Here is a 17611-nt window from a genome sequence, read left to right on the forward strand (position 1 = left end):
ATAGATAGATAGATAGATAGATAGATAGATAGATAGATAGATAGATAGATAGATAGATAGATAGATGATAGAGATAGATAAAAACTTAGTACTTAAAAGAAGGTTCAAGAAGTAATTCAAGAGATAAAGAGACAATCATTTTCAGATGCTGCCACACCCCTCAGTGTCCCATGCCCTATACTGATCCAAGTTGCATAGTAATTATCTGTGCTCCAGGTGAGAGAAAGGCCACCAAGGAAGAGACATGTCCACCTGCAAAGAGGAATCAGCTTTACCGCATTCTTTTTCTGCCCACTAGAAATACAGCTGGAAACTGGGAAACTAGACCAGAAAGCCAGGCCAGAATCATTTATAGTCTTGGAGCCTAAAGTAAACCAATAATTTCAAAAGTCAATTTCCCTTACCCAATCCTGTAACACCAAGGCACATAACCTGCCACTTGCAGTTTTTCCCTTTAAGAATCTTGTTCCTCTAGACAGCCCTGCTGCACTCCTCTTCACCAAGGAGGTTGCTGCGACCTGGGCTTGAGCCTGTATTAAATAAATCCTCATATAGTTGCAGCGGAGTCAATTCCTGGTGGTCTTTGGGGGTCACACAAACTGGGCAAAACACAGGCAGCAACCCAACCTCCACCACCAGTTAAAATAAACAGCGCTTCTGGTATTTTCTAGTGGCATGGTCTTCATATCTAACTCTCAAGCTTTAAAAGGAAATATTTTTGGGGAGGAGGCAGACCTGTTCTCAAACTGGTATCATCTGCCACAGCTTCACGGGTAACTAGGACGTCGGACTTCTGGCTTGTTTCTCAACGCTTTTCCACTTAACCTCATTTTTAACTAACTCTATTATACCAGGAAAGGTTTAAGGAATGAAAGAGGTTTAATATCTGAAGTAAAGTAAGCAATATAACATAAGAACCAAGATAGCAAGAAAACAAGGTTGTGGCTGCAGCTTTGGTTCTCTGCTGTGCTTCATCCAGGAGCATCCAGGAGCATGGGGAAAAAAAAAAAAATCAGGAGAATGCAGAAAATCCCATTTAAACTACTAGTATTAAACAGAAAGTTATGTGGGGGGAGTAGACACAGGCATACAAGCAGAAGACAGACACACACCCAGACAGACCAGACAGAGCGCGCGCACACACACACACACACACACACACACACACACACACACGAAAGAGAGGGGTGTGTAGGGGTGAGGAGAAAGAGACAAACAGAATAGAGAGCTGGTGTGTAGCTCCATGATAGAGCTCAGCATACACAACACATCCTTGCCTTGACCCCGAGCACAACAAATAACCACCAAAAACGAAAAAAAGTCTGAGAAGCTACTTTAACAATGGGAAATAATAAATAATAAAATTAAAATCACCCTTTCTCTGCCCTTTACTCAAAATTTTTAATTTTAAAGAATAAGTTCTTTGTATTTTTCTGCAGAACTAGGGATTGGACCTACAGGCTCATACATACTAAGCAATTTCTGTGTATCCAGCCCTTTTCAGGTTGCCCAGGCTGGTTCTGAAATCTCTATAGTCAAGGTAAAACTTGAAGTTTTGAAATCCCACTTTAGTCTCCCAAATACTTGGGATTACAGATCCCAAGTGGCAACAGCCCTGGCCCATTATATCATTACATCTAAATGATAGTGTTATTCATTATTTGTGGTCTTGTTTTTAAGATGGGTTGCCTAAGGCTGGCCTCAAACTCTTAAGAGCTCAAGTGATGATTCTTTAGTGTGTTTTGCTACTAAATATAATTTTGACATAAATTACTATTACTTTTCAGTTTACTAAGAAATTTTATGTTTACTAAATGTTAGACAAATGCACAATTTCACTGTTATAATTCCGTTCTACTTTCTCTTCACTAATCTGCTAATGTGTTAACTATATAAATTGTTCTTAATGATCTACTACATTCCTAGGAGAAATTGTAGACCATTAATTCATTTAGTTGTTTGAATATTTATTAATTCAACAGCTTTGTTTATAAGAAATAGGATTTTTAGGCTATCTTTATCAAATTGATTATTATTTTGACTTGGAATACACTGATGATATGTTACATTTCTCTATATTCTAAGGTAGTTTTCATTAATAATAAGCAGTTCCTTGATGGTTTGTTACAACTTTCCCACACAATCATCTAATCCTTTTAGAGTAAAACAACAACAAAAATATTTGATTCTATTACATCTAATCCTTCTAGAGTTAAAAGAGTATTTGATTCTATTATATTCTATGGTTATTGGCTTATTCAAATTTTAAACTTGTTCTAGGGGGTAGGCAACTAAGAAATTTTCATCTCTAAACGTTTGAAACTACTGATAAAAGCAGTACAATTATGCCCAATACTTCTTCCTTCTCAGCCCCTCCCATTTTTTTGACAAGGTCTCTGTAAGTCCTGGAACTCACTAAGTAGGCCAGGCTGGCCTCAATCACAGAGATCCTTCTGCCTCTGCCTCCAGACTTCTGGGATTAAAGCTGTGTGCTACCACACAGGGCCTATACTGCTAATGTTTTATTTGTGCCTTATTTTCTTTCTTTATCACATCTACCAAGAGCTTATTTTTAGATTTATTAAAATAAACAGACCCATTCTTCTTTAATAGTTGTTGGTTCATAGCAAAAAGAAACAAGCCACCCTCCTCACATTTGACAGCAGTACAACCTACTAGGAAAACTCCACCAGAATGGTCCAGTGAATGGCCCTACTATGATATTATCACTTAGAGACCACCATTTACACTGTATACTAAGAGAATGTTTTATTTCATAATATACTGTCAGTCTCCCCATAAGGCTACATTATTTTTCAGTACTACCTGCATACCTGCAATGAAAGACTGTTGTCTCTTTGCATGTAGTTGGTGCTGTACGCAGTTTAAGGTCCGCTCTTCTAACGGATGTGTAGTATTATCCCACTGTTTTCTGTTTTTTGTTTTTGTTTTGTTTTGTTTTTTTGGTTGTTTTTTTCAGACAGGGTTTCTTTGTGTAGCCTTGGCCGTCCTGGACTCACTTTGTAGACCAGGATGGCCTCGAACTCAAAGCGATCTGCCTGCCTCTGCCTCCCTGAGTGTTGGGATTACAGGAGTGGCCCACCTCACCCGGCTGTATCCCATTGTTTTAATATATATGGAGCTTTTCTTTTTTGGAGATTTGACTTTACTGTGCACAGGCATTTTGTCTGTATACATGCCTGTACACCGCAGTGTACAATGTCCAGAGGCCAAAAGAGAGCATCAGACACCCTGGAACTGCAGCTGCACGTGGTTGTAAGTTACCACTTGAGTTCTGGGAATTGAACCTGGGTCTTCTGGAAAAGCACCCAATGAATGTTCTTAACCACTGCACCATCTTTCCAGCCCCTACATAAAGCATCTTTAAATTATGTTTATTTCCATCATAGGTTATATGTTAAAGCCTCCAGCCCTTCCCCTCTTTTTTCCTTTTCTTTGGGATAAAAGTGAGTAAAATGCTCAAACTGGTTTAGAACGCACTATATAAGGAAGGCTTCTGAAACCTGATCCTACTGCTTCAATGTACTAACTGACCTGGCATTTTCCCCTTTCCTTTGGAGACAAGCCTCACTATGTAGTCTTGCCTGGCCTAGATCTCACTATATCGACCAGGCTGACCTTTAACTCAAGAGACTAGCCTGACTTTGCCTCCCAAGCACCAAAATTATAGGTGTGTGTCACCATGCCGGCTCTTAGTCAAGTTTTTAATCAGGTTGTTTGTTGCTGAGTTCTAAGAGTTCTATGTATTTGGGTTAAGAGTCCTATCATTAACAGCACTCATTTTCTTCCAGTCTGTGACTTGTCATCATTCTTTTGATAGTTTATTTTAAAAATTCACTTTAGGATTTTTTGATATGTGCAGTTTTTTAAAAAATTCTATTTCAGCCATGTCTGCTTTTGTCTTAAATATTCTACATACTTGAATTTATTTTTTCTAACTTGTTTCAAAAACTTATCCCATTTTTATTTCATTATCTTGTTCTATAAATATAGTTAAAACTGAACGTTTCCATGTACCGTTCTCTTTAGGCACATCTCATCTGTATGTACTCTCTTTAATTCCAATTATTTTGGTAGAGAGTGAACAGCTGGACACAGTAGCTCACTTTGGTAATCTCAACACTGAGGAACATGTGGTAGGAAAATTATATGAGGACCACCTGGGCTATACAGTGAGTTCCTGGACATTCTGAAGTACAAGGGTAGTACAAAAACTTGTCAAAAAATAAAAGTTTTAAAAAAGAATCCCCTGCCAGAAACAAAACAAAAACTATACAAGAATAGCTACTATTCCCTAAGAGGGATAAGGGAAATAATAGGTCCCACAAAACTAAATAATGTTTATAAAATGAATAGCTCACTCTCCTCTATGCCAGCAAGATGCCCAAAGGTAAGAGGGCAAAGGGGAAGAAAGTGACCCCAGCCCCCGCTGTTGCAAAGAAACAAGAGGCCAAAAAAGTGGTCAATCCTTTGTTTGAGGAAAGGCCGAAGAACTTTGGCATTGGGCAGGCTATCTAGCCTAAAAGTGATCTCACATGCTTCGTCAAATGGCCCTTTACATTAGGCTGCAGCGGCAAAGCTCCATCCTCTGAGATAAAAGGCTCCAAGTACCTCCTGCCATTAACCAGTTTACTCAGGTCCGGCAAACAGCTACCCAGCTGCTTAAGCTTGCCCATAAGTACAGGCCAGACACAAAGCAGGAGAGGAAGCAGAGGCTACTGGCCCATGCTGAGAAGAAAGCTGCTGAGAAAGGAGACATAACAACTAAGAGAGCGCCTGTCCTTCGAGCAAGGAGTACAGTCACTACCTTGGTGGAGAATGAGAAGGCTCAATTGGTGGTGATTGCTCATGACATAGACCCCACTGAGCAAGCTTTCCTCCCTGACCTTTGTGGAAAGATGGGGACCCTACTGCCCCATCACGGAGAGGCCAGGCTGGGCGGCTGGTCCACAGGAAGACCTGCACCACTGTTGCTTTCACACAGGTTAACTCAGAAGACAAGGGTGCTCTGGCTAACCTTGTGGAAGCTATTAGGACCATTTACAATGACAGATACAATGAGATCCGCTGCCACTGGGGGGGAAGGGGGCCGCGGGGGGCAAGGTCCTAGGTCCTAAATCTCTGGCTCGCATTGCCAAGCTGGAAAAGGCAAAGGCTGAAGAACTCACCACTGAACTGGGTTAAATGTACACTGCTAAGTTTTCTATACATAAATGTAATTACAAAATTAAAAAAAATAATAAAATGAATAGCTCAAGATGATTGAGAGGTGGGGTTATTTGAGATAACTGAAGAGCAGAAAGGATAAGGAAAAGTAGCTTAATTTAAAATTAAAACTGTTCAGATGTAGTGGAACACACCTGTAATCCCCTCAGAGGAGGTTTCCTGTAAGTTCCAGCCCAGCCTGAACACACAGAGTCCAAGACAGCCTGGAATATACACAATGATAATCTGTCTTGGGAGCTGTGGGAAGCAGCCCAAGATGGTGGTACAAGCATATCTGCCAGCACAAAAGTGATATAGGCAGGAGCTCAAGAGCTGCCTGGACCACATGAGCCCCATCTCAACAATCCGAATTAAGAGACAGGTTAAGATGCTTCCTGCCATGTATGATGAAAGAGCTAGATCTCCATGGCTCATATGACAGAGAAAATCAACTCTAGCAGCTGTCTTCTGACCTCTACATAGACACTCAGACACACAGACACACACACATAACTGTCCATCCCACAAAGTTTTTTTTAAGAATCAAGGAGGTAGAGAGGCAGAAACAACACTAGCTGCTGCTTACCAAAAATATAAATTATCATCATTTATCAAAGTGAGTGGGGAGGAGAAAAGGATAGAGAAGAACAACTATGGTAGTGTTTGTCATACAGAAAATGTATACAGATTCTATACCTAGTTTAAACTTAGTTTTACATCTGTGTGTAACTAGTAGAATAACTGAAACACAAAACATGGGCATTACTAGAGAATAGCAAAAGAAAATCCAAAGGTAGCCATCTGAATAAACTAACAGAAAATATGGTAGAATGCAACTTAAAATAGCAATAGCTAAATCTAAACAGAAATTATCATAAATACTTAAAAGTTCTCAATTCTTTTTTAAAAATCACCTACATGTTATTTGCAAAAGTTGTGTCTAAAAGTAAATGATCCATGAAAGGTGAATATTTAAAATTAGAAAGCACATAAAATGTTTTTAAAATGAAGCATAACAGTGCTAATATAATACAACACAGATTATAATGCAAACATCACTAAAGGAGACAAAGACACTGTTTCAATTTGACTTGTTTGTTGTTGCCAGCTGTAAATCTAACACTGAGCTACATCTTCAACCCCAAACAGAGAAATAATGTTTAAAGAGGCTGGAGAGAGAGTTCAGTGGGTAAGAAAGAGCACTTGCTTCTCTTGCAGAGGACCCAAGCTCAGGTCCCAGTACCCATAATAGACATTGCTTGTATCTCTAGCTTTGACGGATCCTACATCTCTGGCCTCAAGGGTACCTACACTCATGTACAGATAGATACATAGGCATACACATAAATAAAAATAAAATAAATATCAAAAAATAGTACTTTAAGATTCAATTATAAATCTTTAGGCTCCCAACAGCTGGTCAGAAACTTCTTTTTTTCCCGTTTCCAGACAGTTTCTTTGTGTAGCCCTGGCTATCCTGGAACTCAGTCTGTAGACCAGGTGGTCCTCTAACTCACAGAGAGATACATCTGCCTCTGCCTCTTGAGTGCTAATATTAAAAGTATGCACCGACCACCACTGCCCAGCAAGAAACTTTTATAAAATTCGTATCACACTGAAGTTTAATATTTAATTGGAAAATGTTTTCGGCAGTGTTACAAAAGGAACCCAAGGCTGCAATGTAAACTGAAAAGTCTTAGGAGTCCCCCCCCTTAGGAGAGGGGTATCGTGAAATTAGCCTGAACGCAAAACACAAGACAATTAAAAGCACTGCCATAAGTAAAGGTAGCAAGACTCAGGGAAAGCTGAGTGTGATGTGCTTAAGACAAGCTTTGGGGGCCAACAAACATGGTCAATTCTTTGTGTTGGAAAACTGAGTTGAATAACTTAAGTCTCAAAACTTCAGTTACCAAGTAAGTGAGGGCAACAAGTCTCTAGGCCTAAAAAACTATCAGGCGATAACTATCATGTCTTTAATCCCAGCAGAAAGAGGCAGAGGCACCGAAAGAGAGATCTGTGTGAGTTTGAGGCCAGCCCGGCCTGCATAGGCTAGCCAGAACTGCAGTGAGCCTATCTAAAAACAAAACAAAAACCAACCAAAACAAAACAAACAAACAAAAAAAAACTACCAAAAGGATAAAACCAAACAGTACCTAACAGAAAGTGCTCAACAATGGAGTTACTATTAAATTGTAACTAAGATTCAAGTTATAATAAAAGGAGTTATATTTCTAGTATTTCTTAATATGTGACTTAAATAGCACTTTGAATGTGAAACAAATGAGAAAACTTTTCCATTCATTTCTCATAATACTTAGATTCTCAGTTCCCATCAATAAGCAGCAAATTTTACACTTAAGATTGCTAATAAACTATATGAATAAATGGAAGCTGTTACCCTGACAACAGCCACCAAATATCTAAGGAACCACGGGGTGATTAATATTGTCAGTCTCCAATCCAGTAACTTTTACTTTTTAAAAACTGGACGGATTTTAAGAGGCAAACTTTAAACATCCAACAGAACAGAATAGAACCTTGCTCTAAAATCAGAGAACCAAACCAAGCATCTAGCTTGACAGGTAGGCAACCTAATTAACCTCTCATTTTTTATGTTACTGAATAAATGTAATTTATATGCCTAATGCAGCTTTAACATTCATGAATAGTACATCTTCTTAAGCCACTAATACAAAAGATCTTATGTGTTGCAAGGACATTAGTGTTTTTTAAAAATCTATTTTTAGTTTGTGGTATTCAAGAGGATATATCTAATAAGCTGAAATAAAGCCTCCATTTCATTTCCAAAATAAAGCAGAATTTAAACTGAATTTTCTAACACTAACTTCACTGCAAAATTTCTAATACAAAAAAAGCAGCATTATTACTTACATATTGGTTTGTTCATATGCATATTGCTATATAAATCATTTCTTGAGCTTTCTCTGTTCTAAGTACAAAGCTAGCAATATAGTTTCTTACCTTTCCATTAGCTTCTCTTTATCCCAATTGAAGTGGCTAAGGAGTATTCTCGTGATAGTTGCTGGATTCTGAAGAAGGGGAAAAGAAAACATTTTAAATTATATCTCATTGACTTTCTTTGTACGTGTGTTTTTCTGTGCAGTCCAGGCTGGCCTTGAATTGACAACTCTCTTGCTCCAGTATCCCAGGTGCTCGGATTGTACGCATGCAACAACAAACCGAGCTCTTTCACAGACATGTAAAGAAATTATAGGCTATTTCAAGTTCCCTACGAAAGCATACAAGCTTTCTTTTCTGCACCACTGCTGAAGCATAAAAGCATTGTTGAACCACTAGGTCTCACCTGCAATACCCTTTCTAGAGTTTTTTTTTGTTTGTTTGTTTGTTTTTGTTTGTTTTTTTTTTTGGGGGGGGTTATTTTGAGACAGGGTTTCTCTGTGTAGTTCTGGCTGTCCTGGAACTCACTCTGTAGACCAGGGTGGCCTTGAACTCAAGAGTCCACCTGCCTCTACCTCCTGCACACTGGGATTAAAGGCATGAAAGCCACCACCACTCAGCTCCCTTTCTAGATATTTATGCTCCCAAGGAAATACAAATTTTTGGTGTATGATCAAGATTACTTAAATAGATTGCCATATAACAGCTCATCCTTTATAGGGTTCAAATTAAGACAAAAAGAAAGACGGTAATGTACATTACTGTACTAAGCCAAGTGAAGTCATCTATACATACAACCTCAGCACACTGGAACTGAGGAAAAAAGATGAAGAACGAGGCCAGTCCATACTACACAAGCAAGACCTATCTTGAAAAGCAAACCAAGAAGCCTAAGGTGGCTGGCTCAGCTGGTAAAGCATCAGACTTTTAAGTCTGGAGGTCTAGGGTTCAAACCCCAGACAAACTACTTTTAAAGCCAGGCATAGTGGCTCAAGCCTATCATCAGCACACAGGGAGGCAAGTGGATCTCTGTGAATTTAAGGCCAGCCTGGTCTACAAAGTGTCCAGAACAGCCAAGGCTACACAAAAAGCCCTGTCTCAGGGGACGGGTGGAAGGGGGGAGAGGGAAAGAGAGAGAGAGAGGAAGAAAAGCACACCAAAAATATTGATTAAAATTAATTTGTTGTATGGACTATTTAATAGACTGCCATATCAGAACTCTAAATGCAATTAATAAAATTTGTAAAACCAGGGGCTGGAGAGATGGCCCAGCTGTTCTTCAAAAGGTCCTAAGTTCAATTCCCAGCAACCACATGATGGCTCATAACCATCATATAGTGAGATCTGGTGCCCTCTTCTGCGCTACAGGCACACATGCAGGCAGAATACTGTATAAATAATATTTTAAAATTTTTGTAAGACCTGAAGTATCAAACTGTTCAAAGAATTCCAAAGTCACAGTGTACTTTAGACATATTTCTTTCATATTAGATTATTTATACAAGGAGAAATTAAAACTCAGAAATAAAAGTTTACTGTTGTTACAAATATCCTCATTTCCCCAAACCAGCTTACTATTTGAACACACTTTTTCAAAACTTGAAACATAGTGGGGATTGGTGTGGTGGCTCACCTGCAATCTCAAAATTTGCGAAGTTAAAGCAGAAGTATTGCTGAGTTCCAGGTTAGTTTGTGCCACAGAATGACACCCTGACTCAAAAACTCAATGGGGCCTACGAGATCAGGGAAACCTGACTCATTCACAGACAGGAGAGCTCATGACAGTGTAGGAAGCAGAGCTTAAACTCAGGTACATTTTACTTATATTTCATGTACAAATTTCTACTCAAAGGGCATTTAAAAAAAATATTTATGTAGCCTAAATATTCTTTCACTGTGGTTAATAATGGTATTAGTTAAGTATCGATTTAAAATAATCTAATTTAAAGCGTCATTAACAAAAAGAAATTGTTAAAAAAAAAAAAAAAGGAAATTGTCATGAGAAAGATTCCTATCAAGTATTCTCATTTATTATACACACAAAGAAAATTTCACCGACTCCATTCCCCAAATAGGCCAGTGACCCAAGAACTCTTCTACTCACCAGGGCTCACCTTACCGCCTGCCTACCTCTTACTTCTTATTCGGACACACTCAGAACCCTCTTTTAACACCATACTCCAGAATAAGAATCTCACTGGGCATGGTGATGCGCATCTTTAATCCCAGCACTTGGAAGGCAGAGGCAGGCGGGTCTCTGTGAATTGGAGGACAGCCTGGTCTACAGAGTGAGTTCCAGGATAGCCAAGGCTACCCAGAGACACAGGGAAACCCTGTCTCAAAAATCAAAACTTACTATGGAAAGTTTTCTTGACTCTGATGTTCAGTCTCATATTTTTATTTAATAAAATATCTGAGGCAAGGTCACCTAGAAGCACAGACTGCCAAAACGACTCAGATAACTTGCTTCAGAGCAGCTGACTAGTAACTGTAAACTTCATAAGGAGAGGTGGTAGGTAACTGTATCTATCACAATTACTCTATAACAGGCCATAAACCAGGCATGCTAGCTCATGTCTATCACACAAGCACCCCAGAAGCTGGGGCAGGAGAAACACTGCAGGGTCAAAGGCAATCTAGGCTATCTGTTAAGGCCCTGTTTCAAAAGCAAAAACAAAAGAAAAGCACCCTGTAAACCTTCCTAACTAGCTAGTTTTTTTTTTTTTTCTTTCTTTTTCTTTTAAGAGAGATCTAACAACGGGTAAGAACTTAAGATCCTCTTTTGCCTTAGCATCCCAAGTGCTAGGATTACAGGCCCATTCAACTATGCCTAACTCTAAAAGCCTTTGTAAATATGAGAAAAATATGAACCTCACGTATTATGTGGAACAGCTGTAAATTCTAAAGTATGATCATTTGGCACTACTGTCCCTTCCACTATATCATGTAGCAGAACCAGAAGGAATATCACTGATCTTTAACTAATCATGTATTAACAGCCTGTATGTTCCACCAAAAGGTTATTCAGAACAAGATGGGGTAAAGTGATCAGAATACAAGAACTTCCTGGAGGGCTAAAAAAGTTCTGTATCTTGAATGTCATATAAAAGTAACAGCAGGCCCCATCAGCTGTGGAATATATGCTTCAAGATCCCCAGTGACTATACAAAACTGCAAACAGTAGCAAAGTCTAAATACAGGTACTGGAATACTTCAAAGGTTGAAGACACATCTAAGTGGGCTAAGTGAATAACAGGCAGGTAACACAAACCCTAACACTTAAGATAGAAACTGGTTCTAGGTCCTGAGGTATTGCAGTGACATTCGAACTCTGGATTGTCTTGGAGTTCCTACTGCTGTGATAAGACACCAGGACCAAAAGCAAGTGTTTACTGTTCCATTTTACAGCTTATAGCCTGCAGAACTCAGGACAGGCGTTCAAGAGAGGAACTTGCTTTGACAGTCTATACTGCAGAAGCTTTCAGAGGCCCTCTGTGGCAGGTTTCAAGGTTGTTTCCTGTTTTCTTCTAGCAGATGCTGAGCCTGATGGCCAACTGATGGGCAGAGTGAATGGAATTTTATGTAAGAAGTGGGAAATAGTAAGAGCTGGAGGGGACGGGAACTCCACAAGGAGAGCAACAGAACAAGATAATTTGAACACAGGGAACTTCCCAGAAAATCATACTCCAACCAAGGACTATTTGTAGAGATGACCTGGAACTCCTGCACAGGTGTAGCCCTTGGCAGTTCAGTGTCCAAGTGGGTTACATAGTAATGGGAAGAGGGACTGCCTCTGACATAATCTGATTGGCCTGCTCGTTGATCACTGCCCCCTGAGGGGGGAGCAGCCTTACCAGGCCACAGTAGAGGACAATGCAGCCACTTTTGATGAGAACTGATAGACTAAGATCAGAAAGAAGAGGAGAACCTCCCCTATCAGTGGACTTGGGGAGTGGCATGCATGCAGAAAGGGGAGGGAGGGGCTTATGGGGGGATACAAAATGAATAAAGTGTAATTAATAAAAAATTTAAAAAAATCAGAACTAAAAAAAAAAAAGAGAGGAACCTGGAAGAAGGAACTGATGCACAGGCCAAAGAGGAACACTGCTCACTAACTTGTCCCCCACGGCTTGCTCAGCCTATTTTCCTTTAATATCCAGGACCACCTGGAGCGTGCTTCTCAAGTGAGCTGGGCCTCCCATATCAACCAATCAATTGCGCCACAGACTTGTTCACAGACCAACACGGTGCATTTTCTCAGTTGAGGTTCCCTCTTCCTAAGTGACTCTAGTTAGTGTCAAGCTGACATAAAACTAGCCAGCATAGCCTGGTAAAGCCATTCAGTACTCAGAACTCAGTGGATTGTTCTGTGGGAGCTTAAAAGACTACTCAGAACTGTGCAGACAACAGAAACTTTGTTTGTGAAGTCTCAGAGGAAAGTTTTGAGTCTCTCTTGTGGTGGGGCTGGGCATGGTGGCGTATGCCTTTAATCCCAGCACTCAGGAGGCAGAGGCTAGAACTAGAGAATCTGAGTTTGAGGCCAGCCTGGTATATATGGCAAGTTCCAAGACAGCTAGGACTACATAGAAAGATCCTGACTCTATCAGGCCCATCTCATATTCTGAATATACTTTTAGTCAACAGTAGCTAAAGAATAGCTGTGATTAACAAGATACCAGACCACTAAAGTGAAAATCTTTGCTCATGTGATAAAATTGGTAATGGTCAGCTGAGGATTAACAATCAGCTATGATTAAGATGACACTAGCATCGAGGCAAAAACCTTAGAAGAGTTTCCTTAGACACTTAGACCACAGAAGCTATGGTGCAGAGGGGGCCAAACATTAACTGTGATTTTCCACCTTCAGCCTCCGGAGTAGCTGGAAGTACTTCGTGCTGGCAATCAAACTTTGTAATATGAAAGCATTTCCCAGGTGGTATTGGTTTTGAAGACAGGCCTCATGGAGAGATGAGGCCTGGCACCATGGGGCAGGGTCAGAGTACCTGAAGAGAACCCAAGAGAGGTGAAGGTCAGCCTAGCGGCAGAAGAGGACCCAACATTTCGGAGTTGCCAACATTTTGGAGATGCCAGTACCATGGGACAACCACAAGGATAGTCGCTGCAAAGTGAAGCCACCCTGAGCCTATGAAACACGCTGTGTATCCTGCCAACAGCAGGCCTGGGGAAATGAAGCTCTAGGGACCATAGAAGATCATTACTGAATCCTCAATGAACTTGAGTTTTGCTTCGATTTTAACTGTGCCCTGATTCTTCCCTCTTGGATAAATTATTTAGCTTATTTTTTTTTTCCCACAAGTACCCACGGTTAGGAGACTTTGGAATTTTAGGGAAACTGAATTATTTTAGAAAAACTTTGGATGTTTTAAAGAGACTGTCTTTAAAAACAAAAAGAAAAAAGGAAAAGGAAAGGAAGAAAATAAACAGCAGGTAGATCGTATGATGGGGGAGGTAAGGACCAACCAATAAGATGCTGGTGGCTGGGCCTGGGAGGGCAAGCCTGTAATCCCAGCTACTCAGAACAGTCTGGACAAATACAAAGATTTACAAAGGACGTCAGTGGCGATGTGCTTGCCCACAGTTCAACAGCCCCTGAATCGATCTCCAGCAAAGACAGACACAGACAAGACAGTGTTGAATAGCCCATTAAAGTTTCTCCTGGTTTTGACCCAAGTGTGTGCCAAAGACAAAATGTACAGTGGTATACCTCTGTGACTGAAGCTGTGCATGTATGAGACAGATATAAAGAATTACAAGAGATGCTTTCAGAAAGGATCAACCTACATACATGGAAACAAAAGGTGAGAAAGAACCTGAGTTATAGTCTACCCAGGTTAACCTGTCTACTGTAACAAATCATCACCTTCTCAAGTGTTCAAGACAGAATTCAAATTACCAGACACAGCCAAAACTAATTCTTACCAATGCTCAAAGCAGACAACGGAAGTTCATTTCTAGATGACCCAGATATTACAATAATCAAAGATTTTTAGGGGCCAGTGAGATGGCTCAGCAGGGTAAAGGCACTTGCTGCCAATGCCTGATGATGTGAGTTCCAACCTAAGAACTCACATGGCGGAAGGAAGGAGAAAACTAACTCCTCCAAGACTCCTTACCTACCCCCACAACATACAGAGTATTTTTTAAATGTTAATAGTAAAATAGTCATCTCTTAAGAAGAGTGAACCTCTGAAACAAAATCAAGTGATAAAAGGGGGCTAGAGAGATGGCTCGGTGGTTAAGAGCACTGTATGCTCTTCCAAAGGACCCGGGTTCAGTTCCCAGCACCCACATGGCAGCTCACGACTGTTTATATCTCCAATTCTAAGGGATTTGAAACCCTCACACCAATGCACATAAAATAGATTAAAAAAAAAAATCAAGTGATACAAAAAGGAAACACGGAACAAGAGAAAACACAAACAACAACAAGGGTAAATGTCTGGGTAATTATTATGGGCTACTTTTCTCTTGACTTTTTAAAAACACAAAACCATCAAATCAAAAACTGTAACGCTCAAAGAAGAATTAAATATATATATATGAGCAAAGAGAAAAACAGTAAAGATATTAATCCAATCATATCAAAATGCCATTAAATGTAATAAGCATTAAAAAAATAACAAACCAGTCCTGATGCAACTTGATATGCTGGAGTGGGATGATGGGGGGGCTCCCCTTTTTCTGAGAAGGGGAGGGGAAAAGAGGGAAGGGTGTGGGACTGGGAGAAGAGGAGGGAGAGCACTAAGCTCAGGGTGTAGAGCGAATAAATAAACTTATAAAATAACAATAAACCAGAGCTGGGTGTGGTGGCAAACCCCGTTAGCCTGGCACTCAAAAAGCAAAGGAAGTGGGTAGGTTTACTTGCGGTTAGAGCCAGCCTGCTCTACAAACTGAATCCAGGGCAGCCAGGACTCCAGGACAAATAAGGGAATGACTGAAGGACTGATAAGTCAGACATGCTGACACACTCCTGTGATCACGCCGCTGAGGGAGGCAGAGGCAAAGGCAGGAGGATCAGGAGTTCAAGGCCAATGTCAGCTACAAGAGACCATCTCAAATCCCTCTTACTCCAAACTTACAAGAAAATAGCCTAGATTTGTTTTGACATAGCATCTGATATCGCTCCAGCTGGTCTTAAAAACATTACTATATAAAAACCAAAACTATAAAATTAGAAGAGAAAATATCTGTGATCTTGAGTTAGGCAAATAGTTTAGATAGAACATCAAAAGCACAAGCCTTAAGACTAAAGTGATCAATTCTAATCCATCAAAACTCAAGACTCTATTTATCTGAGTACTGTGGCTTTACACTATGATCCCAGCATCTGACAGACTAAGACAGGAGGTTCTCAAGTAACTTGAAGCCAGTCTGTGTACTTAAAAGTTCCAAGCTAGCCTGGGTACAGAGTGAGATGAAGGAGAAAGAATGAAGAATGAAGAAGGGGAAGAGGAGGAAGACAATGACAATGAGAATAGAAAGATATACCAGAAAGGGATATTTGCAAAAAGGATATTATGTATCCAGAATATATATTTTTAAATCTTAAAAAATAAAAAGCAACAGTAAGAAAACAAAATCCAATTTAAAAATGTGTTTTTGTAGGCAGCTGGAGGGATAGCTTAGTGGTTAAGAGCACTGGTTGCTCTTCCAGAGGATTCAGGTTCAATTCCCAGCACCCACATGGCAGCTCAAAACTGTTACCCCATACCCTCACACAGACATACATGTAAGTCAAAACACCAATGTATATAACATAAATACTTTTTAAAACTGGGTTTGTAGTGTCATTCCAACCACATGACACATGCAGACTGAAACCTCCCTCAAAATTTCCAGCTGGAAGTTAACTGTTCTTTGCTGAAAAAAATTTAGTATGCTTAAATGCACACCCCTCAATATTTCTTTCTTGCTTACAGTTTTATTTACAAGTTTGTTTGTACGTTCATTTTTAAGGATTGAACCCGAGGCCTTGTTAAGTGCTAGTTAAGCATTCTAATACTGACACGCTACCAGTTCCATAGTTTTCCTTGTAAATATTAAAATGGCCAGGTACAGACAGTTTGACTGCTTGACCCACAGATGATAGCCCAGCAGAAAAACAAGCAACTACCTCAAGACCTGCAGAGATGCTGGCTGGATTAGGAATGTGGTTCTCCACAATTCAGTGAGACAGTGAATGACGGGGCTGTGGCTCAGAAGTGGCTCGCTCAGTGCAGGTACAGCTACTTCATAGGGTGGCAATTGCAAGGAGACACAGAGAACTAGAACTACAACAGCTTCCCACGTGGTGGTGGTTCCTTGAGCTGTTCCATCACAATCACAGCTGTTTTTCACTGCTCCTGCAGGGTACTCTTCTCAGGGGCGTCAAACTGGCTGCAGGCACACAGATCAGACTTCATTTTAGTGTTAGGAACTAAACCGGAAACAGTGGGGCTGTCATGGCCTCTTCTCCAATTGTCTCAGGAATCTTTGCTGAGGCCATGGTCTCAGCTCCACCTACAGCCCAGATACCCCACGTATAGTGCCTAAGGCTTCATCACAGCCCTCCTCTGTCTGGCCATGAGCACCTTGACATCTGCTATAACTGTTTCACAAGTCCAGTCCCCAGTAAAGCCTGATGAATGCTTTTGCCACCTATTTGTGGCCTTATCACAAAGAACAGGCAACTCAGCCAAATGCTGTGGCTAATTCCTGTAATTCTAGAATGTGGGTAGTTGAGGCCAGAGGATTGTCACAAATTCAAGACCAACCTGAGGAAAACCTACTAACAAAACCAAAATAAACAGCAGCCACAAACAAACAAGAGGTAACCAGCAGTCCCAGGCACAATGCAATCTAGAAGGAAAAACAACAACAACAACAACAAAAACAAAGGTGCCAGAGAACAGCAAGGAGCAGAAACTGCCAGCGAACTAAGATGACAAATGACTACAGAATTGCAGGGTGTCAGGCAGATGCCATTTAAGAGACTAGGACTGTACCATTAAAAATGAAGTGTTCAAACAGAGCCAAAATACCTGGGTCCCGGGGGGCCTGTCGAGGCTGATGCTCCAACCAAGGACCATGCATGGAGAGGACCTAGACCACCTCTGTTCAAAGGAAGCACTCTGGCTGCTCAGTTTCCAAGTGGGTTCCCTAGTAAGGGGTACCGGGGCTGTCTCTGACATGAACTCAGTGGCTGGCTCCTTGATCACCTCCCCCTGGGGGGTGCAGCCTTGCCAGGCAACAGAGGATGATGATGCAGGCAGCCTTGATGAGACCTGATATGCTGGGGTCACACAGAAGGGGAGGAGGACCATCAGTGGACTAGGGGAGGGGCATAGGGGGAGAAGAGGGAGGGTAGGTGGGACTAGGAGATGAGAGGGGACTGTAGTGGAATACAAAGTGAATAAACTAGTTAGTTAGTTAGTTAGTTAGTTAGTTAGTTAGTTAGTTAGTTAG

General features: G+C 40.6%; 1 protein-coding gene and 1 pseudogene across 1 annotated transcript in view; one reads left to right on the plus strand and one right to left on the minus strand.

Moving 5' to 3' along the window:
• Arih1 (ariadne RBR E3 ubiquitin protein ligase 1) overlaps positions 1 to 17611 on the minus strand; it is a 102793-nt gene that overhangs the window by 59755 nt on the left and 25427 nt on the right. The window contains exon 2 of the mRNA XM_055621738.1: positions 8209 to 8276. Within this exon, the coding sequence (XP_055477713.1) occupies positions 8209 to 8276 (68 nt within the window). The remainder of the gene's footprint in view (positions 1 to 8208; positions 8277 to 17611) is intronic.
• On the plus strand, positions 4402 to 5205 carry LOC129687400 (60S ribosomal protein L7a-like; annotated as a pseudogene).

Source organism: Psammomys obesus, unplaced genomic scaffold, assembly GCF_907164565.1.
Source record: "Psammomys obesus unplaced genomic scaffold, mPsaObe1.curated_primary_1811, whole genome shotgun sequence".
Taxonomy (NCBI): domain Eukaryota; kingdom Metazoa; phylum Chordata; class Mammalia; order Rodentia; family Muridae; genus Psammomys; species Psammomys obesus.